This window comes from Jaculus jaculus, chromosome 22 (genome assembly GCF_020740685.1).
Source record: "Jaculus jaculus isolate mJacJac1 chromosome 22, mJacJac1.mat.Y.cur, whole genome shotgun sequence".
Lineage (NCBI taxonomy): Eukaryota > Metazoa > Chordata > Mammalia > Rodentia > Dipodidae > Jaculus > Jaculus jaculus.
Window position 1 is genome coordinate 12,113,720 of NC_059123.1, and position 26,886 is coordinate 12,140,605.

Consider the following 26,886-nt stretch of genomic DNA (forward strand, 5'->3'; position numbering starts at 1 on the left):
CATTGCTATCTTTGTTGACTATATATAATTTAACACATGACAATAGCATATGTAGTTTTTGAGGCAAGCCCAACAGACTGAACTTGTTTATGCAAGAGAGAGAAATAGAGAGTGAGAGAGTTGACACCAGGGTCTCCAGCAACTGTAATCAAACTCCAGAGATCTGCGCCGCCTTGTGCACGTGGGACCTGGCGTGCTTGTGTCACCGTGTGCGTCTGGCTTACCTGGGATCGGGAGAGTCAAACATGGGTCCTTAGGCTTCGCAGGCGAGTGCCTTAACTGTCAAGCCATCTCTCCATCCCAACCATAGTACATTTTAACAAACTATTTCTAGACAAATATATGTTATTTCCAACAATTGTCATATGCATATGTCTTCACACACATCTCTCATTATACCCTTAGCTTGAATTTATAAAAGTTAAATTACTACACTGGGAATAGAAAGGTATTTTTATTTCATTCTGATGCAAGTCACCATTTTTTGCAAGTGTGGTAGTCTGAGGAGACTCAGGCTTGCATGCTAGAGTGGATAGAGCCCTGCTGGGGAAGGGGTGTTACCAGAAGCCCTGCTTGGAGTCCAGCTCTAGGATCTGAATTCCAGTCCACAGGTACGGAGATAGCAATTTAGGCTCTGGCAGTTGGTGCTTGCTGGTGCTGTTTTTTTCTTTCTCTGCTTTGCTGATGTATGATGGAGTGAGAGTAAGCCAGGTTCTGCTGCTGAAGATGGAACTTGCCTCACCTGCTGTAAGTTGAAACAAACCCCTTTACTCCAACAGCATGAGTGTGGCTGGATGTTTGTCTCAAATGCATGGACCTGACTGTAATAGCCAGTGTTGTATGAAAGAGCCCATGCCCCAGGAATGTAACTGATATCGAAATAAGATTTTTAGTGTGTATGTGAAGTGTGTATACATCTTCAGTGGGTGTGCAGATGTGTATGTGAAGTGTGTCTATATCTACTGCATGCATGTGGGTGTGCAGATGTGTACGTGAAGTGTGTCTACATCTACCGCATGCATGTGGGTGTGCAGATGTATACGTGAAGTGTGTATTCATCTACTGCATGCATGTGGGTATACAGATGTGTACGTGAAGTGTGTCTACATCTACCACATACATGTGGGTGTGCAGATGTGTATGTGAAGTGTGTATTCATCTTCTGCATGCATGTGGGTGTGCAGATGTGTACTTGAAGTGTGTCTACATCTACCACACACGTGGGTGTGCAGATGTGTATGTGAAGTGCGTATTCATCTACCGCACGCATGTGGGTGTGCAGATGTGTATGTGAAGTGCATATTCATCTACCGCACGCATGTGGGCGTGCAGATGTGTATGTGAAGTGCGTATTCATCTACCGCACGCATGTGGGCGTGCAGATGTGTATGTGAAGTGCGTATTCATCTACCGCACGCATGTGGGCGTGCAGATGTGTATGTGAAGTGTGTATTCATCTACCACACACATGTGGGTGTGCAGATGTGTATGTGAAGTGTGTATTCATCTACCGCAGGCATGTGGGTGTGCAGATGTGTATGTGAAGTGTGTCTACATCTACCACACACATGTGGGTGTGCAGATGTGTATGTGAAGTGTGTATTCATCTACCACACACATGTGGGTGTGCAGATGTGTATGTGAAGTGTGTATTCATCTACTGCACGCATGTGGGTATGCAGATGTATACGTGAAGTGTGTCTACATCTACCGCACGCATGTGGGTGTGCAGATGTGTACATGAAGTGTGTATTCATCTACTGCATGCATGTGGGTGTGCAGATGTGCAGACATATTCTGCTGATACCTGCACATGCAGAAACAGAGTGGAACACCTGAGGTCCTCTCTTTCGTTCTTCCATTTGTTTCCTAGAGAAAGAATCTCTTGCTGAATGTGGGGCTGCTCCTGTTTTACCAGTTAGGCTGGCTGGTGAACTCCAGGGATTCTCCTGTCTCCCTCCCCACAGGGGTCGCAGGTGCGCAGGGCCCACCCCAGCTGCTTACATGGGTGCCGGGCACTGGACTCACTGTGGCCCTCATGCTTGTGCGTAACCGTTCTTGCCCACTAAGCCGTCTCCCAGGCCCTGCTAGCGTATTGCTCATCATGGCCAGCTCTTGCTAAAATAGTTAAGTGCAAGTGAGGTGTGGGATGGCCTGGATGTGCACTGAGTGCACGGTCGCCTCTCCGGATGTCAGGCACTTCATGCCAATTTCTCTTCCAAGTTTTGTTCTGAACTGCAAAACACACCACTGAAGAAAGGATGCATCTTTTTCCCCTGCTTTCCAGAATTTGCTTATATAAGTTCCCTTTTAGACTGTACTATGCAGGTATTTTTTTTTAATTTTTATTTATTTATTTATTTGAGAGAGACAGACACACACAGAGAAAGACAGATAGAGGGAGAGAGAGAGAATGGGCGCGCCAGGGCTTCCAGCCTCTGCAAACGAACTCCAGACGCATGCACCCCCTTGCTATGCAGGTATTTTTATTTTTTTCATTTATTTGAGAGAGAGAGACAGAGGTGGTGGGGCAAAGACAGAAAGAATGGGTGAGCCAGGGCCTTCAGCCACTGCAAACAAACTCCAGACGCCTGCACCATCTGTGCATCTGGCTTATGTGGGTCCTGGGGAATCAAATTTGGGTCATTTAGCTTTGCAGGCAAGTGCCTTAACTGATAACCCATCTCTCCTGCCCTTATACGTGTATTAGTAGCCTTTTATTTTTCCTTGCCTAGGGGACCTTGGAAATAACTCTCCTTTGCCTTCAGATTTGATTTTTCTTATCCCGTTGACAAAGGGGTGGGGGAGTCTGAAATTAATGTAAATTGTATTTATACAATTAAACCAGTTGCAACCAGTGCAAATTATCTCAGATCACATGGAATAAAACTGACTGTGTAGTATGGTTTTGATCATCATCATCATCATCATCATCATCATCATCATCAATGCATTTTTGATTAGTCACCCACAATACGGAAAGCATGATTCTAAACCCTAAAAAGAAGATACAATAAATCTTATCCTTGGTTGATTTAGAGACTGACTGAGGAATATGGACATATAGTTTTACAATATTAGTGACTTATAGTAGTTCTTCTAATAGTTCAAGTGCCTGGTGCGAAGGACGTGAGAGCCACAATTAAGAAGTGTGGCTGCACTCAATTCATGTTTATCAGAAGGCTCAGAACTTTGAGAAAGGAAGAAAGAATGTTCTAAGCAGAGATTGCATTGTCTACACAGGTGAGACCATGCTTTTCAGAGTAAATAACGTATCAATTAGCTACATGGGTTCACCCAAGAGTACAGTAAAAGAGAACTCAGTAGTGTTTAGCCTTTGATATCCATTTGGCAAATGAGAATTAGAGAAGTCCATTGGAAATAGAGCCCAATTTAATGCTTCATAAAAAATGAATTCACAGATAACTTAGAAATTTTATAACATATCAATATGAAAAATCTAAGTTTCAGCACAAGGTAATTAATCATAGTCTGGAGCACAAAGTTACAGAAGAAATTAAAAGCAAGCACAAACAAAGATTACTGGAGATTCCACATGCTTTTTTCCCCCACTAGACTGTATCCAGGGCCTTACAAATGAATGATCGCATCTCTATTCATATAAACCATACAGAATTTTGTAGGGAATGCAGAGATGTTACAAGAAGATAAACATGGCTAGGAATAGCTCTAAAAATAAACTGATGCTTGAACCTGGCCTCAGAGGTGAAAGAATTTCACCTCCTGGGAAAGGTAGAAAATGTACAAAAAAGACAAAGAGGAGTGAAATAACACGTTTAGAATTTTTGAGCTTCATGATTGCACAAAAATTGTTAAAGGAATGTATGATACTCAAGATATCTTTTGTAAAAAGGCAATGAGTTCATCTTACATAGTCTTTAAACACATATGCAGAGAGTACCCACAGGGCTGGAGGCACTGGAGACATACCTGTGAGTCTAACAGACAAAAATGTTCCCTCTCATCAAATGCACATTCTAGTGTATGCAAATAAATGTACAATTAGAAGTATTCTCTATGGCCGTACCAACCTGAACATGCTGAGCCTTGTCTGATCTGGAAAGGTGAGCAGGTTTGGACCTGGGTAATATTTAGATGGGAGAACTATAGATAGTATTCTTTTAAAAGTTTTGTTTTGGAGGATGGAGAAATTGCTTAGTAGTTAAGGCACTTATTTGTGAAGCCTAAGGTCTCAGGTTTGATTCCCCAGCCAGATGCACAAGGTGGTGCATGCGTCTGGAGTTTGTTTGTAGTGGCTAAAGGCCCTGGTGTGTTAATTCTCTTTTTTTCTCTCTCTTCCCCACTCTCTCTCTCATAAATAAATAAACAAACACATAAATAAAATATTTTTTGAAATTTTTGAGGTGAAACAGGCAAGTAAGAAGGCCCAAATGACTTGGATCTAACTCACCAAATAATGACTTGGGCATCAAGTAACGTTCCCCTCCTAGGCTTCTAACTGTCCTCAAACTGACCTTGGTGTCTACAAACTCAAGACAAATGGTGGAGTAATTGAAAGCAATAAATTAGAGTCAATTGCATTTAGTTAACAAAATCCAAAGTCTGAGTGTGCTGTAATGAACTGACCTTCTAGCTTTGCATTTTTAGTGCACCCTTTGCATGATGTGATGCTGTGACAATACTTCACAAGATGTGTCTGGACTGCTGTTCTCACTCCATCTCATGGATAGACTGTTCATGGGGAAATTTTATTATTTAGGATAGTATTTATTAGGTCAGAAATAAGGTGAGAGGCTAAGCACACAAGTGAAATTTGGTTGAAATTAAAATACTCAGTTTGAATTTTTTAAAAACATGCAAGACTCTTTTTTAGGTTACATTTCAAACTGCTCTCAAGGACAGTTGAAATATTCTGACCCTACACTGCATCAGGTTCATTTCACCCTTCAGTAACCTAATATCCGAAGAAAGAGACTAAAACTTTCTGACTTCTGTGCTACTGGGAACCAATCTTCATAGCTGAGAAAAGCATTCACTTAATTCCCTTAAAAAAGGGAATTTAGAGCCGGGCATGGTGGCGCACACCTTTAATCCCAGCACTCGGGAGGCAGAGGTAGGAGGATTGCCATGAGTTCAAGGCCACCCTGAGACTACAGAGTTAATTCCAGGTCAGCCTGGACCAGAGTGAGACCCTACCTCAAAAAACCAAAAATGAAAGAAAAAAAAGGGAATTTAGGGTTTTGTTTATTTGTTATTCATTTCTTTGTTTTCATATGAATTATTAAAAAGTTTATTCAAGTATTTCTGTTTGTTCTTTTGTTTTTTTGAGGTAGGATCTCCTGCTAGCCCAGGATGACCTGGAATTTACTATATAGTCTGTAGGTGGCCTCTAACTCAATGGTGATCTTCCTTCCTCTGCATCCTGAGTACCAAGATTAAAGGCCTGTGCCACCATGCCTGACTTCAAGTTTTAACTTATTCTTATTTGTTTAAGTGCTCATTTAGAATAAATTGTTCTTAACCAAAGTCTTGTTCTAGCCAATCATGTCAAATCTTTTAAGTTAAGGGCAATTTATTTATTTAGAGGAAGATTTATTTATTTACTTATTTGAAAGAGAATGTGTGTGTGTGTGAGAGAGAGAGAGACAGAGAGAGAATGAAAGAATGGGTACACCAGGGCCTTCAGCCACTGTAAACAAACTCCAGATGCATGCACCACCTTTGTGCATCTGGCTTACGTGGGTCCTGTAGAATCAAGCTGGGTCCTTTGGCTTTTCGGACAACCACCTTAACTACTAGGCCATCCCTCCATCCCTCAAGGACACTTTAAAGCAGCATGGTGCAAAGTTACTTCTGGGCACTCCTGGGCACTTGAGATACCTGAATCATGTCTTCAGATGGAAAGGATGATGATGATGTCTGAGAAGCCATTTGACAATAAAGTTGTCTGTGGAACACAGTTTCGGATGCTAACTGCTGCTCAACTGTAATTCAGGGAGAGATGCTTACTAGCTTCTTAGTGGTGCTGAATCTTACCACAGTCCTCTGTGCTCCAACTTCAAGAAGCTCCCAGGGCAGGAGGAAGTATCCTCATTAAATTATGTCTGTTTCCCTATTGTAAAGTACTTGTAATATCTGCTTTTCATTAATATCTGGCCAAAAACATTTTGAAAATGTTAAAACTCCTTTTTTTCACCATATAGACTTTCAGAACTCTAGCTGGCAATTGTTTATTTAACAAATCTATGGCTATATCAGAAGCAAAGATTTTTCGTACTAGTTTAGAAAAGGTTTCAAGCTGTATCCTATAATCCATATTTTAGAGATTTGGGACTTAAACCCATGTTTGAAAAGTCTAGTCAACAGGCCTTTCTACTACAGGACATGTGAGAGAAGATAGAAAGAAGATAGAAAAAGTGACAGTCAGAACCAGTGGTTGTCCTAGTAGAGCCCGAGATTGTGTTCACCTTGAGCACGGAGGGTGGAATTCATCCTCTGTCCTGGGTGGTACTGCATGTCATTCTTGCCTTTGTGGACTCTGAAGACGTGTTCACTGTGTGTTAGTTTTCCAGATCAAGAAATCCGTCAGGTGGCCGCTGAACAGTTAAACAACCTTCCGGATGATGAGCTATTGGAGCATCTCCCACAACTAGTTCAGGTGAGAGCCTCGGAGGCACCAGAGAACCCCGGATGGCTAAATAGTGACTCTCTAGAATGATGAGCTAAATCAGAGCAATGTGAATATTTCAAATCTTATTTCTAGCCCAAACTGATAGGTTAACAAAAAGGCATGTAGAAGCCCAAAAGGAAAATTTTTGCAAAACAATTGATAGTTGGGGAAAAACAAAAATGTTTGTGATGAAAATCTTTTCCTGAGCACATATATAAAGCAGTAAGACATTAACCAAATAAATGTTACCTAGAGAAATCGTCACTTAGTAAGCAGGTCCTCTTCATTTATGAGTATATCTTGCCTTTGCCACAGAATATGCTAATACTATTCTAAATACTAATATTTATGGGAGTGGATAACATGCCATAACTAACTCAGCCCAAAAGATTAAATTTCTACAGAGATACATATTGGGTAACTGAGAATTTCACATTTATTATAAAGTTTATGTCTAAGATATATTCCACCCTGAACTTCAAATTAACCAAGATATAAAAAATCATACCTTCCATCTTGTTAATTATTTTCTGGAATGTCATTTTCTTTTTATGGGTTAACATGTTAGTATAAGACAGGCTACATTATCTTACAATAGTCATTCCTAACACCCAGATTCTGCCTGTACCAATTTCTTAATGACATCAAACAATACAACGTTGGAGTGACTTTAGAAAGTAACACGAACTAGGAATGTGGGCAAAGACAGACATGGTATAAATACGAGAAAATACTAACACATGTCACATAGTGTCATGGAAATGACTGCATACCCAAACCACGGAAGGTGATTGTTCTTCCAATTGACCGGCTATACGCTAAGTGCTGGAGAGTCCTAAAATATTTGTTTATGTGCTTTCTTCTGTGGCTTTTGTTTGTTTGTTGGCTTGCTTGCTTTATTTTCCTTCTGAGATAAGGTCAAAAGTCCAGGCTGACCGCCAACTCACTCTGCGCTAAAGATTGACCTTCTGTCTCTACTTCCCAAGAACCAAGACAACCATGCCCAACATGTTTTTGTGTAGTATTTGTTTTGTTTTGTTAAACTCAATTGTTTTCTTGTCTGAAAGGTTGGAAGTTATTTTAAAGACAGTGCATTCACCTTTTAACCACTGACAGGAAATTCTAAGAACGTTGGGAAATATCTGTAATACTCCAGTAAGTCCCTTGGTACCCATCACAGCATGAACTCTGAAGTCCTCCTTGCCTGGCTGACAAGTACCTGCATTGTCCCCTCCTTAAAGCAATCCTTACTTCTTTTAACTCACCAGGACATTATACTGAAAAAAGAAAGATGAATCTAATTTATAGGATCATTATTCATTTCATTATTTATGGGAGTGGATAACATGCCATAACTAACTCAGCCCAAAAGATTAAATTTCTACAGAGATACATATTGGGTAACTGAGAATTTCACATTTATTATAAAGTTTATGTCTAAGATATATTCCACCCTGAACTTCAAATTAACCAAGATATAAAAAATCATACCTTCCATCTTGTTAATTATTTTCTGGAATGTCATTTTCTTTTTATGGGTTAACATGTTAGTATAAGACAGGCTACATTAAGAAAGGATTGTAAGGGCTGGAGAGATGGCTTAGCGGTTAAGCGCTTGCCTGTGAAGCCTAAGGACCCCGGTTCGAGGCTCGGTTCCCCAGGTCCCACGTTAGCCAGATGCACAAGGGGGCGCACGCGTCTGGAGTTTGTTTGCAGAGGCTGGAAGCCCTGGCGCACCCATTCTCTCTCTCTCCCTCTATCTGTCTTTCTCTCTGTGTCTGTCGCTCTCAAATAAATAAATAAATAAATAAGTTTAAAAAAAAAAAAAGAAAGGATTGTAAGACCATAATGAAAACCAGATCTGGCTCATAGCTAGGGGTCAAAAAAGACTGAGACCCAAATTCACTATAAACCACAGGTTTTCATCTAGAAGGTAGTCTCCAAGAAAAGAGTTTATGGTAATGTGCTGTATAACTCTGAAACGTGTCACATGGTAAGGCTGGCTTAGGGGGAAATTGTATCATTAACATGAGCTGTCTATAAGCAAGGGAGACAATTGATGAACTGTGGTAATTGGGTTCTGCAAAAAGAAACTGGGAACAAAGTAAAAGGCTGATGTAACAGTCAGCTCCAAGGTGCAGCTGCTGCCCCTATGCCCATACGACGATGCTCAAAAGGAGGGCGTAAGCAAAACTCATGGCCATGTCAGCCCAGCGTTAGCAAGTCAGTGAAAACAGCTCGCGGCTCTAGGTCAGCAGGACACGTTACCGTCTTTCCACTTGCATTGCACGAGCATCAGGATATGATGTAACCTTGTTAACGTCATCTTCAGCACTCTTGTATCTTAAGAAGTTATCTAACTCCCTGGTGCCTGAGGCCACTTTGCGTATTCATGTACGTCTTCAGTGAGAATGAGCACAGCATACTGTCGTCTGCTACCTACACAGAGGGGCTGGAGAGGCATTGCGCAGTGAGCTTCACGTGTTCAGCATGCCCTTGTGAACAGGATCTTGTTTTCATTTACAATATTCTGGTTCCTGGGAGATTGCTAGGGACCCATATACAGATTGATGGCAGTGACGTCCCTGCATAGGGCCCGTGGACGTCTGAGTTAGGTCACAAAGGATGTCAGGGGCTACCATTCTTTGGCTTTTACCATATTGTAAACCGTTCACAGAAGGGATAAAGGAAGTGTTTGGGAATGGGTTACAGTGGCCAACAGTCAGCTTTGAAATTAGAATCAAAGCTCTAAGTTCTGCTGGTCAATACAAATATACCAACTGGTAATTTCGATGAGGGATTCCTGTGGCTGTTAATTTGATCTCCAAGTGGGTAGAAATGTCCAGTCCAGATTTATATGTCAGAGACATGTTTATGTCAAAGATAGTATATTTCTGTGCCAGGACTCCCTTCCAGAGATGGTTGAACTCCACCAGCCATTTGCCTTTATTAATTTTATTCTATAATCTGGAACATAAGCAAGGAAAAGAAGCCAGACCACGCCACTCAGGCTGTGTAAGGTGTGTGTGTGTGTGTGAGAGAGAGAGAGATATGCTCTTAACTATGCAGCAACAAATAAACTATGCCCAGTGTTTTAGCAAATGTCCCCACAGTGCTCCAGGCCATTTGCAAGCCTCTTCAGACCCTTCATAATCCACTTCCACATTTGTGACTGAGTTCCGTGTCTCTCACTACAGGCGGTCAAGTTTGAATGGAGCTTGGAGAGCCCACTGGTGGAGCTGCTCCTCCAGCGAGCACTGCAGAGCGTCCAGGTAGCCCATCGTCTGTACTGGTAAGACCAACCGCGAAGACTCACCTGCCCTGGTTTTGGTTGTTGCTGTTGGTTGGGTTTGGTTTGGTTTGGTATTTTGAGGTAGGGTCTCACTCTAACTCAAGCTGACCTGGAATTCACTCTGTAGTTTCAGGGTGGCCTTGAGCTTATGAGCTAATGATACTCCTCCTACCTCTGCCTCCACAGTACTGGGATTAAAGGCATGCGCCGCCATGACCGGTTCTCGCGTGACTTTTTAATTATCATTGTCTCTGGAGCAGGTTTAGAAGATTTCTTTACCTTGCAATCGATACAGCCCTCAACTTAAAATTCAGTCAACATATACATGAAGCAGGCCATGTTTATATTGAGTTATGCATTAAAGAGCAGTCTTATTTTCATAGTAGTATATTTTTCTATTACTGCTTATTTTATTTTTTGTTATTATTGTTATTATTATTTGGTGGGGCATGCTCATGTCTCTGCTTCCCATCTCACGAGCAGCATGCAGGGATTACAGAAGCCCCCCAAGGGTCCTGCCATTTCTACATGGAGTCGGGGGATCAAACTCAAATACTCTGGCTTAAGCTCCTATATGCTGCTACAATTGAGGGCATTCCATATCTATTGAGAGGAATATTCTGTAATTATCTTTTTATGTGCTTTATCCACAAAGCTATCTCCCCAGCCCTATTTTTAATACTTTTTGTTAAGTTAGCATACAAAGTATTGGGTTTCATTATGGAATTTTCATGTGTAAATGTCATTATATGTCATTTCTATCTGTTTATGTTCCCAGTGCCTTCCCCTTCCCTACTGCCCCTCTTGCGGGTCCCCTTTCTTCCTACAAATAGTCTCCCTGTACCCTCTCATGTCACATGCATTCTGTCCCTGGCTTCTTTTGTTCACCTTACCTCTTCTTAGGACCTCTTCCTAGAGCTGGAGAGATGGCTTAGCGGTTAAGCACTTGCCTGTAAAGCCTAAGGAACCCGGTTCGAGAATGGATTCCCCAGGACTCACATTAGTCAGATGCACAAAGGGGTGCACGTGTCTGGAGTTCATCTGCAGTGGCTGGAAGCCCTGGCATATCCATTCTCTCTCTCTCTCCCTCCTCTCTGTTGCTCTCAAATAAATAAATAAAAAATAAACAAAAAACAACTTTGGGGCTGGAGAGATGGCTTAGCAGTAAAGCGCTTGCCTGTGAAGCCTAAGGACCCTGGTTCGAGGTTTGATTCCCCAGGACCCACGTTAGCCAGATGCACAAGGGGGCACATATGTCTGGAGTTCGTTTGCAGTGGCTGGAGGCCCTGGTGCGCCCATTCTCTCTCTCTCTATCTGCCTCTTTCTCTCTGTGTCTGTCACTCTAAAATAAATAAATAAAAATAATAATAAACCAAAACAAAACAAAACAAAAAGACCTCTTCCTTCCTTTCATGGTCCCATTTCTACTATAAAACACACACACACACACACACACACACACACACACACACACACACATGCTCTCTATTTTTCTCCCTGTGTCGATTGCTACTTCAATATCATACCTCATTATGGACATATTTTAAATTCCTTTTGTCTTCTTAAGTTCATGTTGGTAGGTTATACATGCTTAGAAATTCATCCATTTCTTCCAGATTTTCCGGTGCTTTTGGAATACACCCTAATGGATTGCTATATTTAATCGAAATCTGTAGTGACCTCCCATTTTATTTCTAATTGTTGAACCTGTTTTCTCACTCTTTCTGTTGGGTAGTTTGGCAAGATGTTTGACAATCATTCATCTTTCCAAAGAACCAATTTTTTGACTGACTCCATATTGTGTTAATTTAGTACCCATTTTATTAGTTTCTGCTCTGACCTTTCTTGCTGTTTATTTTAGAGATGGCTTTTTCTTGTTTTGCTAAGAACTTGAGGTCTTTCTGATTTTATTTATTTATTTATTTTAGTAAGCTTGCATAGCTATAAGGTTTCCTCTTAGAACTGCTATAGCTGAATCCCCGGTTGCCAGTAAATTGTGCTTTCATTTTCATTTGATTATAGGAAGCTTTTAATTCCCTCTAATTTCTTCAGTTACCCACTTTTCCTTCACAAGTGTGTCATTCAATATCCAGATATGTGTGGTTTCTCTTGTTATTGTTTTCTACTTTTATTTCACTGTTCGTTAATAAGACACAAGAAACACTTTTGATTCTTTTGTATCTGGTAACACGTGACTTGTGAATCTGAATGGAGTCTATTTTAGGTAAGATCCCATGACTATTGTGACACAGGTATATTTCATGGCTATTGAGAGGAATATTCTGGAATTATCTTTTATACGCATTTGATCTATGGTGTAGTTGAACTCTGGAGTTTCTTTGTTGATGTTTAGCTTGAGTACCCCATCTAAGGCTTAAAGTAGGGTGTGGAGTCACTATTATTGTTTCAGAACTTGTCTGACATTTTATGTCCATTGGTATTCATTTTATGACTCTGAAGCGCAAACATTTGGTGCATTTGTGTTTATAATTGTTATTCTTCCTGACAAACATTCCCTTTATGAATATTCAGTGGACTTCTTTCTATCTTCTCACTACTTTTAGTTGGAAGTCTACTTTATCAGTTATCAGAATGACCACATTCCATGTTTTCAAGTCTATGGCCCCTTAGATTGTTTCCAGTCAGTAGCACTTTGGAAGCCCATGAGATCTACTTAAAGAATTGGTGTTAATGTTGATATAGCTTTTCCCATGAAAGGATTCGCACATTTCATGTCAAAGCAGAGATGGGCAGTTGCGAGGGACCAGTGCTGGATGTGTTACGTACCTTACTTTTAAGTATCTACTCTAAGAAGCAGTGTTTCCTCTCTTACATAGCTGTAATAAGGCATTGATGCTTGGCCCTTCGCTCAGCAGACACTTATGAAAGCTCTGAATGAGGGCCTTTCAGATCCTCCATCAGCAACATGGTGCTAAATAAACCTAAGTGAATACACTTCATGGTACTTTCCTGACCCAGCTGTCCTAGACTTCATGAGACTCAATGTTTACATCCCGCAGAACATTTTCTCAGTATGCATTATTGAAATAGACACATGTCAGAAATTAACATGACTGATAATAGTTTCAAGATTGATGTTTGAGCCAGACTATAAATGTGTATAAAAATATAAGAAGAGACTGGAGAGATTGTTTAGTGGTTAAGGCACTTGCCTAAAAAGCCTAAGGACCCAAGTTTGATTTCTCGGTACCCACATAAATCCAGATGCACAAGGTGATGCACATGTCTGGAGTTCATGTGGAGTGGCTAGAGGCCCTGAGATGCCCATTTTCCCTCTCTCTCACACTCTTTCTCTCACTCTCTTAGTTAAATAGCCAAATTAAATTAAATGAAATGTTTTTAAGTATAGGAAAAGGTAGTTTCTTTAAAAATGGCATATTAAAAATTAGAATACACTACTAAGGGCAGACTCTAATTGATTACTGATGTTATAATCCATGCACTGCCACAGTAACTTCTTCATGTGCTAAAGTGGTGTGAAAATTGGAGTCATGAGCAAGGCACACAAAGTTGTAAATCAATGTCATACTAGCATGTTTGCATAAATACAGTTACATCACTGTTTCCAAAGAGGCTGGGAGAAAAGCCTGTCTTACTCTTAGGACTAACAAAGGACCATAAATTTCACTCTCTTCCACTGATACAAGAAGTAAGAGAGGAGGAATAGAAAAGAATATAAAGCACAAGTGGACCATCTGTTTTTGTGGGGTAAATTGTGAAAATAAAGAGAAAAGGAGAATGAAAATTATTAAGCAAATTTTAAAGTCCTTTCAAAACAAAGATCTCAAAACAAGCAGAAAATAATTTTGTTGATATTTCGCACATTTTGGGAAACAAAGCAAGTGCATAGGGTCTTGTTGAAGGGGTGTTCATCCCACATGATGGACCTGAAACTTTCGGACTTCCAGGACAAAAAAAAAAAAGGCCATGAAATTAGATTAAAACAAAGTTCAGGGCCTTTCCGCCATCAACATAATGAGTTTTCACTCGGATGAGCTGCTGCTGCTGCAGAGTCCACATGGTTATTTAACAGTGTGCTCGATATCAAGTCCTTACCCAGGACTTGGAGTCTCCCTGCCCCCAGCGTTGTGTTCCGGGCCCTGTCACCGTGCACATCTGAAACGACCTCCGCTCTCCACTGCGTGGACTCACCACAATTCAGACGCCACTTCGTCATATACGGCACAGCCTGGCAAGGAAAACCATCTTGGATCACCTGGTATCACTGCAAGCATCTTTACAAAGAAGGGAAACTAATGTGAGGTTCATATGAGTCTTTCACATTGGAAGGAGATGAGTGAATGAGTAGTTCCTCTTTTTTTTTTAATTATTTTGTTTATTTATTATTTATTTGCAAGTAACAGACAGAGAAAGAGGGACAGCGAGAGAGAGAGAACAGGCGCACCAGGGCCTCCAGCCACTGCAAACAAATTCCAGACACGTGTGCCCCCTTGTGCATCTAGCTAACGTGGGTCCTGGGGAATCGAGCCTCGAGCCAGGGTCCTTAGGCTTCACAGGCAAGTGTTTAACCACTAAGCCATCTCTCCAGCCCCTTTTTTTAAAATGGAAATGTTCATTACTTTTCTCACCACCGAGACAAAGAATCTGCTAGAAGCCACTTAGAGGAGGAAGGGAGTGTTCTGGCCCAAAGCTGACCATCCTGACACAGAGAAAGTTGCACAGTTCAGCCCAGAGGAGAACTAGGCTGAACTATTACCTCAAAGCCTGTCCCCAGTGACCCACCTCCCCAACCAAGCCTCATGTACCAGAGGTTGCACAGCCTCCTCCAAAAGTTCCACCAACTTGGGACCAAGTTCTCAAAAGCATGGGCCAACTGAGGAGAATACACATACAAACTGGAATAAATAATAAACATGAATGTTTGGTTAGGAAGGTGTAAAACTAAACCTTTACTTCCAAGTCCGTACCCTGAAAGACAGCTTAGGGTAATAAAGGCAATATTCTGGCTTTGGATATAGAGGCCGCTCCTAACAAAATCATCATAGAAAATTAAAACAAGTGCCCCTTTCCATGCGGGAGAGGACATAATTTAACTGTTAATGGGGTGTTTGGTGACCTCAAAACAGCTATGCCCATATCCTAAGCCCAGCAAACTGAACTGTGACCTTATCTGAAGATGAAACTAAGAGAAAAATTTTGACATAAAATCACCCTGTATGATCTGGGTGGTCTTACATCCAAGACGTTATGAATAAGAGATATAAGTATGTATAAATCACACTGGAGAATGCCATGGGAACGTGGGGGTGCTGTTTGTTCTAATGCACCCACAAACATAGGAAAGCCTGGAGCCATGACTGCTTCAAGGTGCTCTCCTAAGGACTTACAAGGAGCATGGCCTGGCCTCTGGATTTCCAAGCTCAAGAGCTGTGAGGATAGAATTGTGTTGTTCGAGCCATCTGCGGGTAGTAATCTCTGTGCAAGCACAGGAAAGATGGCACGAAGACCCTGCCTTGGGTCGGTTCTATCCCACAGCAGACTGTCTCTGCCAGGTGTCCTCTCGCACGAGCTCAGCACTGGCCTTCTTCTCCTTCCAGAACATTCAGCGGCTCATGATAGCAGTGTCAAGAAAACATAGAAATAAGGTCCCATGTTTTTCACATGCTGATGATCTCCACGGAATCTGGGTGAGGCACTGTGAAAGGCCGTCCTGATGCCCCAGCTAGATCACATTTACTGAGCCGCTCCTTCCATCCCGTGTTTGTACCAACTGCTAATTGACTACTACCCTGCTGCTGGGGAATCACCCCAGTTTCCACAGCCAGGCATCTGGTTGGGGAATGAGGAAATTTATGAGACAATTTACTTTCAAGAGACCTCCCTTGATGGCCCAAGGCTAAACCTGACCTAAGAATGGACCCTTGCTAACTTCTTAATATTCCTAACATGTTTGTCTGGAATGTTCTCAAAAAGAAAAACAAAACTTCCTCAAGAGATTGCATGCACTACTTCCTATCTCATATCTAAAAAACCTGACATAGACATTTCTGAATGGAGATGACAAATATAAAGACAATTTCCCCTTGGTATTTCCAGATTTCCTTCAGTTTACCCTCCTCCTCAGATGTCAAAATCTGTGGAAGCTCAAGTCACTGTATAATATAATGTCTTATGTTTATGTAGTCTACATTCGTCGTCTCACACACTGCAGTCATTTGTAATTATTCCTACTGCTTTATATGATATGAGTAGTCAGTCTACTGTATCGTTTAAGATGAAAAAAAGCCTTACCAACTCAGCACAGGCAATTTTTTTCAAGTATTTTCAGCCCGCAGCTGACTGAATCCCAAAATGTGGTACAACTCACGGCTGCAGGAGGCTCGTTGTCTCTTCGTTTTTTCCGGTGGAGAAAATGGTGGCACGTGCTACGGTGCAACGGAGTCATCAGCCTTCCTCCCTGTCTCCAGTCCGGCTGACTGTGCTCCTAGATGGCGACTGGAATCGGTGGCAATGGAGGGAACAATTCATTGCCTAGCTCCTTTGTAAGAGTGTAACCTTTAATGTACGGGACAGCCTGGGAAGAATCCCCCATGTGAAGCTCTTCCTGTGTGCTTTTCCCTATTTTTCTTACAAACACCTAAGGCCACACTTGGCACTTTAATGAAAGGACTAGGCTCCAACCTGCAAACTCAGACTTAGCACAGGAAAGCTGCTTGAGCTAGTGGAGAGAGCCCCAGCGGCAGAGAGCTGGCTCCGTGGATGAGGCGCTTGCCTGACAAGCACACCAGCCTGGCTTGTGTTCCGCAGCACACACAGAGCCAGATGCACAAAAGGGAGCATTGCACGTGGCATTCGTGGTGGTGGTGAGAGGCCTGACGTGCCCGTTCGCTCCCTCTCGTCCTCTTTTTCTCTTTTCCTGTATCTCTCTCTCTCTCCTTGCAAATAAAAAACGAACAATAATAAAATCTTAAAACATGAAAAGTAGATGAGTTGCAGGGCCAGAGGCACGTCCAGGGTTTGGCCCCATCTCAGTCCCCAGTGAAGGGGAAACTGGAGAGGAAGGAGCTGGTGAGCAAGTCAGCGCTGGCTGAGCTGGGAAGACGCTGGTGCGACACCACACATCAGACGAGGAGAGAGTCAGAGAGGGGACAGAGCCGACGGTGGCTCCAGTGCTTTTCCAAGTAGCACTCATGAGCTCTGATACACTACCTGTCACATGAGGGGATGCAAAATTTGTCCATTCATTTTATAAACAACCCATTCCGAACTTTTCCTTGTCTTGAATTTGGGGACAACTTCTCAAACACATTGCTTTTGTTTTAAAGTCTCACTTGTCCTTCTTCTCATCCCCAACATAGTTCTCCCTGGTTCTTAGAAATCTCTCATTGAAGATTACAGGTAAACTATTACTATTAACTGCAGTCAGCAGTCTTTTTTTAACTTGAACATATATGTTCAGTAACTAATGTTTATGACAAATTACCAATCTGTTCATTTACATGGCATTGAGATTATACATGTTGTTGAACTAATAAGGATGAAATAAAGAAGGCCCTTTTCTCGAAGAAGCTCACAGACCAACACTGGCATCCAGCCTGTAAGAACCCTTTAGCTGTGTGGCAGGCTGAGATGAGAAGGAGGGAACACAGCAGATTCAATACATCTCTCCATTTCACTTATGACCTGTTCCAAATGCAAGCAGGGACATAAGACAGGCCACTAAGCAAATCACAAACCTAACCATGTGCCCCCATTCTGTCAATTTTAAATACTGATAAAGGCATAAAAATGAATACACCGAGGAGGTAAATGTTTGCTGTCTGCCTTGATCTCTGCGATCCTGTGAAGACTAAAGAGCTCTTCTTGAGGGAATGAGTGCAGTGCAGGAGAGCACACATAATACAAAATCAATAGGAGGTTTTAAAGCTCCAATGCTTTGCTTTCAAGAATCATTACATTGCCAGTAATTCACCTTTTTACCTTTACAATGCAATAAATAATAAAATATCGTTTCAGTGTTTTGTTAAGAAAGATCTATCTCACTGTGGTTTACTATTGATCTTCTGTAATCCTCGCTCACTCTGTTGTTCTCAGAAAAGTATACACCAAATAGGATTTCTGCAATAGGCAACTCACTTAAACAATACTTCTTTCTATGAAGAAAAGGCCATGGCTATTTGTAAGAAAGTCTCCTGGTTTTTTTACATGGTAGCCTGTAAAACCCATTAGCACAGATACCAGATGAGGACATAACACAGAAACATTTGCTTTGCTTGAGTCATTCTGTCACATGATAGAGGTTTTATGTGGAGCCTTTAATAAACTTTTTTCAAACCACATAATTTTAGATTAATTTCATAATGTCATTTAGGTCTTACTGCTGCTATTATGTAAATACAAACATACAAAATGTTCAATCATGAGTAAATCCAAAAGTCAGAGACAATGCTCCTCTGAAATGTGTCCCTTATTTCAATTGTTTTCCCTCAAATTATTTTTAAAATTATTTAATTATATATTTATTAAAGACAGAGAGAGAGAGAAAATGGGTGCACCAGGGCCTATAGCCACTGCAGATGGACTCCATATGCATGTGCCGTCTTGTGCATATGTCTTACGTGGGACCTGGGGAATTGAACCTGGGTTCTTGGGCTTCACAGGCAAATGCCTTAACCACTAAGCCATCTCTCCAGCCCTCAAATTCTTATATTGCATTAAAACTGAAGAGCTATGAAAATGGATATTTTGTATGTACGTACTGACCTCAAATGTTGAAACTTGGCTCCAGTCTGGCCTTGGGGATCTGCACTTCTGAATCCACTCTCCAGCAAGTTTGTATCACCAAACCATGTGCAATTATATCAGTGTTTTTGTTAAACTGGAATCTGGTTTCCAAATCATATTAATGTTAGTTCTCCAAAGCCATAGTTTACGATTGGAGTATGGGCAGAGGCCTTGCAAAACAGCATCACTGTGCTTATCTTCATTATCTCGTTTTATTCTGGCCAACCTAAAATATGGTCAACAAAAAGCCATTCTATTTAGAAATTATCCTAGTGTTCTGATAATACTTGAATTTGCTTCCCAAAATGACTAAAAGATATTCAGAGTTTTAGGATTTTGAAGTCATTTGGGATTCTGAGGAGTATCAGTTATAAAAAGGTTTGTTAAATGTTGAAAAGATGGCTCAGCAGTTTCAGGCACTTGCTTGAAAAGCCCAAGGACCCAGGTTCGATTCCCCAGGACCCACATAAAGCCTGATGCACAAAGTGGTGTGTGCATCTGTCATTCACTTGCAGTGGCTGGAGGCCCTGGTGCACCCCTTCTCTGTCTGTCTTCTCTACTTGCAATTAAATAAACTAATTAAAATTCAAAACTCAATAGAGAGATTTTTCACAAATTCAGTGATTTTTATGATTGATTATCAGACAACTGACATGGGACTGAAATATTTTTGTAGCACAACTCATATCTAAATTAGGTCTCTTCCCAATCCAGCATTTACTGCTCAAAGATACCACAAGATATACTTATAAAATGCTTCATCTCCTCATCAGCACTTAGGAACTTACTCAAGCACCAAAGAGGTAACATTTTCTTATTTGAGAGGAAAAAATTGAAAAAGAAACAATATCCAAATGGAGACCTTTAGACCCAAAGGCTCAGAAATGTTCTCATTCATCTGGGTGTTGGGTGATCTGCAAGTACTGTCAATTATGAATGACGACTACATTTAATTAGATGTTAGATGATCAGATATTATTGTTAGATGCTTGTAATTATCTCCCTCAAACATTGTGCCTTTGAAGAACTATTTAGGGAGATGTTCGGTTGCTTACAGAAACTTTCTTAGTGTGTGATTTGCACGTAAAACACTGAAGCTACTCTTTACTATTAAAGCATATGTGATAAGAGATTAACCAAAGAATTTTGTTAGTAGACTCAGTAGGTACTGCCTTTACTTTTAAGTACATATATAATAGAAAAAATATGGACTTTCTGTGTTTTCTCAAACACTATTAGGTAAATAGCAACATGCTCATACAATTAAGTTGGTTCATTTTATCAAGTTAAGTGAGGTAGAAAATAAATCCTTATAGACCGCTTTATTGTGAGAAAGTACTCAATTGTAAGCAAAATCAGTTGCATAGGTGCCCATCTTGTAGCTGGGTGCAGAAGCCTGAGGAGAGTTGGAAGTCATCAGTACACTGACATTCTCTCCCCACCCAGCTTAAGGCTCAGTCACTCCCTGTCTCAAACCATTTGTGCTGCTCAAAGCTCACACTTTAGACTGGGTAATGTATAAACATCAGAAGTTCACCCTTCACAGTTCTGGAAGCTAAGTTGAAGCCCAAGGCAGGCAGGGTTAGCTTTCCCTTTCAATGAGATTGTACACTGCTTTTCCATGGGTGGGGAGCAGGGAAGAAAAGTGTTGCTCTTCACATAGAAGAACAAAGGAAATAGAACCCACTGGTACAAAGTCCTAAAGACTTAATCCGTTTATAAAGGCAGAACTTGCATGACCCAAGCTCTTCCCATCAGGATGCTCTCCTCATATTGTAATCCTGGGGATTAAATTTCAACACACAAATTTATGGAAGGAAGAAATACAAACAATACCATCTCCCAGACTTTGGAACCATACCTGGATTCTAAAATATGGACCTAGATAAAGAGAGGAAAACCAAAATCATACCACTGTATTGAATTATTATATGTTGCACATACTACATTTGTATCCATTCCATAGCAAGGAGTCAACAGCAAGCCTGACCCAGCTTCAAGGAGAGGTAAGAGACTGGAGATGGATTCAGTAAACTCAGCAAGGGTTCTGTCATGCAGCTTGAAAACTGACTCTCGAGAAATTGGATTGTGCCATGGTAGAAAGGGGGGATGTAGTGGTTGGAGTCAGATGTACTCCATAAACTCACACATTCTGAATGCTTGGTCACCAGTTGGTTGGCAACTTAGAAGGTGGAGCCTTGCTGGAGGAAAGGTGTTGCTGGGGTAGACTTTGGGGCTTACTAGCCCCTACCTTGCCAGTGTTAGTCAACTCCCTCTCCTGCTGCTCTTACCCACCTGCCTTGGCAGAGGTGATGCCCATCCTCAGGTCCTGCTTTCCCACGCCATCATGGAGTTTCCTGTAGACAGAGTAAACCAAAAATAAAATAAAATAAAAATACTCTCCTCCCATGGGATACTTTTGGTTGGGTGTTTTGTCCCAACAATGAGAAAGTAACTACAACAGGGAACATAAAATAAAAGGCCAGTACCTATCTTTACATTCAGTGTTTGGCTTTCTTTTCAAAAACTAAATTGGTTTCAACAGACAAAAAAAAAAAAAAAAAAAAAAAAAAAAAGTGGCTATTTCCAAACTACTTAGTTAAGAAAAAAAATCCAATGCTTTAAAAAAAATCATCATTTTGACAGATATCTTCCAAAACTGCCTTTGGCTTTTTGTTCACAAAGTTCTATAAATAATTCTAAGAGATTTAACCTGTAGGTACATTTTGTAACCATCTTCTCTGAGTCTTCATCATTAAGATATGTATGTAAGCTATGCTGTGTCAAAGTTAAATTTAATATCCTACCCTTGACCCATTCAATTCTTAGGCTCAGTATTTCTGAATGTTTTGGCATGCCTTATTCTACCATGGTGTATAGTGTAGAAAATCAAGGGAGCATTATTCTTACCTAGTGACTTTTCTCCCTTCAAGCTCTCTGTAAATCCTGGCTATCACTTCTACCTATGCCTAGAATTTGTGGCTTCTTTTCCATTTCCCCAGATAGCTTGTTAGCTCACATTCTTAGACACTGCAATAGCTCTCTTGCTGCTTTCCATTTCTGCCCTCACCCATCTTCAGCTCATCTCTCTGGACCCTATTCCCAGAGCAATCTTTATGGGAAACAACATGATCACAAACTCATAAAGTAGACTGTAGTTCTAACTGATTCTAACAGCCAACTGATTAACATAATTTATTAATTCCATTCCCTTTTGTTGTGATGACAGGGCTTTTAAAATTTCTTAATATATTTTTATTGACAACTTCCATGATTGTAAACAACATCCCATGGCAATTCCCTCCCTCTCCTTACTTTCCCCTTTGAAACTCACTCTCCATCATGCCTCCACCCCCATAAGTCTCTCTCTTTTATTTTGATGTCATGATTTTTTCCTCCTATTATGATGGTCTTGGGTAGGTAGTGTCAGGCACTGTGAGGTCATGGATATCCAGGCCATTTTGTGTCTGGAGGAGCGCGTTGTATGGAGTCCTTCCATGGACAGGGTTTTAAATTACTAGACTGAGGTGGAATGGATTCTCCTGTAGAAGTCTTATAGAACTCTGCCTCCCTCCAGCCTCATTATTCTGTATTCAAATGGAATCTTTTTCTATTCTCAAACACTGGTCCCAGTCCTTAGAAGACTTTTCATTTCCAGATAACATTGAATAGCCAACCTCCTGGAATGCAGGTGCATCCTTATCTGCATTCAATGCCTTAGGGCTCAGATTTTTAACCCTGTGAGGATGAGTCCAACCTCAGCCTTTGTTCAAACTACCAATACAATTCTTAACACATGATATATGTTAGTTTACTTCACTGTTTCCCTTCATGCTAAGACGATTTGGGTTACAGGACTGGAGAAATGGCTTGGTGGGTAAAATGCTGACCATGCAAGTGTGAAGACTTGAGTTGGGGTCCCCAGCACCCACATAAAATGCACTCATCATGCAATATCATGGTGTTCACTTATAATTCCAGTACTGTGAAGGCAGAGACAAGGAATCTACAGAGCTCACTGGCCAGCTAGGGTAGCCAGATGGGTGAGCTCTACACACAGAAAGAGACCCTACCACAAAAAAATAAAAGCAAAAAAAGTGGAAAGCTATTGAGGAAGACATGCAACATTGACCTTTGTCCCCTGTGCACAAGCATGCATGTGCACATGCACACACATGCACAAACATGTGCTGTGGGGGGGGACTATGAGGATTCAAAATTCCTGATGTAGCTGGTGTAAAATGGTTTGTGCAGCAGCTCACTGATTTGTTTGTTTGTTTCTATCTTTCTGCTGTGTCATTCTGGGTGTATGGATTCGTCCTCATTTCAGTTCACCTCATTGTCATAAACCTACTGCCATAACTACTGTCCTGTTCACACACCAAAAGTAATGGTAGTATCCCTTCAAAAAGTACAATTTTCAATAAACCCCACAAGCAGAGCTAACTTCTCATATCACTGGCAAGAACTGAGCCACATTCTCCAGTGCCAGTCACTAGAGAGATGGCCATCAGAGGACACAGGTCTCCTGCTAAATTTAGAATATTTGTAACTTATAGCAAATCTCTTTTGAAACCTTGGGAATTTCAAAAAGTATCAGATTATTTTTGCACTTCTGAAAGGATATTTCTGGTATGGACAGCTCTGTTTCTTGTGGAATGTGAAATTGGGTCATTGGGTCTGAACGTCCATGCTGAGAGCTCACTCAGGAAATGCCTCTTGAAAGAAAACAAATCATGCGACACAGGCTTCTGTTGCCACCATGTCCCTCCCATGCACAGTAATCAGGTCAAACTTTTTTTTTCTTTTTTGCTTTTTTCTAATGAAAGGTGCATAGATCAAGTCCTATTATGCTAGATGTTTGGCCCTTGATATACTGATAAACATTTTTGCTAGTTTTTGAAAAATAAGAGTAACTAGTTCCCTGAATTTGCAGAAGTTGAGTTAAGTGACCTACAGAATTATATTGTGCTCTAAAGCACACATTTTTCAAGAGGTATCAAGCGTTGCACTGACCACATCCAGGGTGAGTTGTGTTCTACTGACTTAACTACGTTGTTTCTCATAACCCTGGTATACAGGGCTGTATGGAGAGATTTGGCAAGTGCTTAATCAAGTGGTCTTGCTGGCAGCCACTTGCCACATTTCTGATATGATTTCCCAGATTACTACTCTGTGAGCACTTGGAATTACTGAACAATTTTTCATTCTTTTTCTGTCTTCTCTATTACCTATAAATATTCTGAGTTCCTTGTGTATTGTTCATGAATGAGCCCTTTGTTTTTAAGCTGTATTTTTTTTTCTTTGCTTATGAAAAGATCACTATGGTAAAATGTTGTAGATGCTTCTTGTTTTTCTTCCAATTCAATTTTCTAACTCACATTTGTACCTAATTAATGTAGTTACAAGAGGAAGCTACTTTATGGTTTGGTGTCTAAGAACATTATTTGTACCAGATTTAAATATTTAACCAAATTCTTATTCTTCTAAATACTTTATAACTCTCCTGCTTATCTTGATACACATGAGGTGATCTAGACCTTGGGCTGCTGGCTACAGTAGGGGCAGCTGCAAGGTTGTACCAGTGGACTCCAGCCAACAGACCAAGCAGTATGTAGGAAGTATATTCTCAATATGTTACCTAGCTCTCTTTTATTTACCTATTATTCATCTCTTTATCAAAACTTAAGTATTGTTAAAGATGGAATATCAATAAAAAATAATGAATAATATGATAATAAAAGAACAAGATTTTGGGATGAGCACATTTAAGTAGAAAGTATAGTTCAAGTCTTTATAAACTGTGTCATCTTGTATGAATTATTTAGTGTCTATGAGTATGGATTTCACTGTGAACAAAAGAAAGTCAGTGATACTTAACGCAGTTATGGTGAAAAGTGGTTGATTAATAATTATCATTTATGTACCTTTAGCATATCCAAGGCTTATATTTTTGAGACATGTAGGAAGGGTAAGATTATTGCTGAAATCTTAGTTCCCAGATATTATAAGTTAATACTGTTAGAACTTGGATTCTTGACAATTGACTTTATACTTCTGTCACTCTTTTTTCTTTGTCTTATCCATTCTGTTAATATAATTTAAGGTTAATAACAAATTATAAAATGAGTAAAAATGAAGGTAAAGCACATCACTAAGCAAACTTTTTTACTGATCATTGAGGAAAGTGTGTTGAAGCACTGTAAATATCAAAACCAGTTGGGAATGCATGTGTCATTTAGTGGGAGAGAAATTTAACAGACATGAAATCTAGCAGTCCTCACAGATTGCTTGTTGATACATGTTTTTACATTTCAACATCCAACTTCCATCTCACTCTGCCTGCTAGCACAAGAGAGCAGAAAACACCAATAGAATGTCATTCCCTAGTTCTTCTAGAGGCTTAAGATTGTAAATAGCAAAAGAAAAGAATAACACTTACTTTAAAAGTTGGGGACTTAAGACTTCCGGTTAAGATGGCGGCGTAGGTACCACGCCAAAGCAGCCTGGGGGGGGGGGGGAAAGACCAAAAAAAACTCAGCAAAATACACACTTTTACTAAAAAGTGAGGTGTATAGGAAGTTGAGGCAGCAGCGGAGAAGTGGAAGAGTTATAGAGCATCCAGAGCCTGCACAGGCGGGAACAGCGGCTCCGGGGCGGCTCGGCTACCCGCCGCAACCGCGGAGCGGCAGAAAACCGCCGGACTCTCGGCTCGAGCCGCAGGACAAGCCAGGTGCGGGATTTTCCCCTCACACCGCGCTCTCCGCAACTCGGGAAACGTGAGGGGAGAGCGGCAGCGAGCAACGAAGGGAGGAGCAGACCGCGAGGTAGAAGCACACGTGGAGAAGCGATACAACCAGAGCAGCCACGGCTCCCTCCCCTCCCCCGCCGCCTGAACCCAGCTCCAGCGAACACAGCAGCGGCCCGGGACCCGGCCACGCCAACTTGGGCTGACGGCGGGACCCAAGCAGGAGCAGAATTCGGCAGCAACTTCAGCGGCTCCAGCACCGGTACCAGTGGCCCCAGCAGCAGCGGACCCAGGAGCGGCAGCAGTGACAGATCCCGCAGCAGCGGCTTCGGGGTGAGCAGCAGCGGTGGACACGGCACCGGCAGCTTCAGCAGCGGTGGGGGCTCCGGGGGTGGCAGCTACAACAGCTGCAGAGGCGGCAGCAGCGGCTCAGTTTGCCCCGTAGGAAAAGCAAGTGCCCAGCTCCAGAAATCAGAACAGCAGCCCGACGACCCAGGCAGCAACTTGACTGAGACCACAATCACCCAAGGTAACTGGGATTGCACCAGGGAAGGGTCTCACTTGGTCACAAGCTGACTTGGATACCTCAACAGACCAGAAATCTAAACCTCTTTGTTGATAGAGGATCTGGTCATTATAATAACTACTCTTGCATACATACTCGGGGCTGTTTTTGATGGAATGGGTACAGTGTTTAGTTAAATTTTAGAATCTACCAGTATATTATTCCACTCAGCCTGCTTGAATACTCCTATAGCAGGGAAACTCAACCCCTAAGAACATCTTTGTAGATACTCTGAGAGTCTTAAAGCCACACCTAATACCTTAAGGTCCTACCCTGAAAATATATTACATCAAATCAATTGATACAGCTAAGAATACACAGCTAGCTAGAAAATCCAAGCATTAACTTAATCCAAGATGCAAAAATATATACATTATAACACAAGAAACACTAAAAAGCAAGACGATATAAATCCACCTAAAAGTATTAATGCATCAGAAATGTCCTCCAGTGAGAAAGAGTTAGAGGAAATGCCTGAGAAAGAGTTCAAAAGAATAATTATAAATATGTTCAAAGAGGTCAAAGAACACATGAAAACAATCAAAGAAGAAATCAAAGAGGAAATCAAAGAGGAAATCAAAGGAATCAAAGAAGAGGCAGGACACCAATTTAATGAAATAAAGAAGGCAATACAAGACATAAATAGAGAAATAGAAATAATAAAGAAAAACCAGTCAGAATTACTAGCAATGAAGAACACAGTTAATGAAATAAAAAACTCTGTAGAAAATCTCACCAGTAGGATGGATGAGGGAGAGGACAGAATATCTAAGCTAGAAGATCAGGTGGCAGACCTAATGCAGTCCAACAAAGAGAAAGACAAACTTATAGAAAAGTATGAGTGGGAATTTCAAGATATTCGG

The 26,886-nt window shown here is 41.1% G+C and overlaps 1 protein-coding gene across 1 annotated transcript in view; it reads left to right on the forward strand.

Moving 5' to 3' along the window:
* Pik3c2g (phosphatidylinositol-4-phosphate 3-kinase catalytic subunit type 2 gamma) overlaps window positions 1-26,886 on the forward strand; it is a 336,855-nt gene that overhangs the window by 121,556 nt on the left and 188,413 nt on the right. Inside the window, exons 16-17 of the mRNA XM_045139435.1 lie at window positions 6,547-6,640; window positions 9,850-9,944. Of these exons, the coding sequence (XP_044995370.1) occupies window positions 6,547-6,640; window positions 9,850-9,944 (189 nt within the window). The remainder of the gene's footprint in view (window positions 1-6,546; window positions 6,641-9,849; window positions 9,945-26,886) is intronic.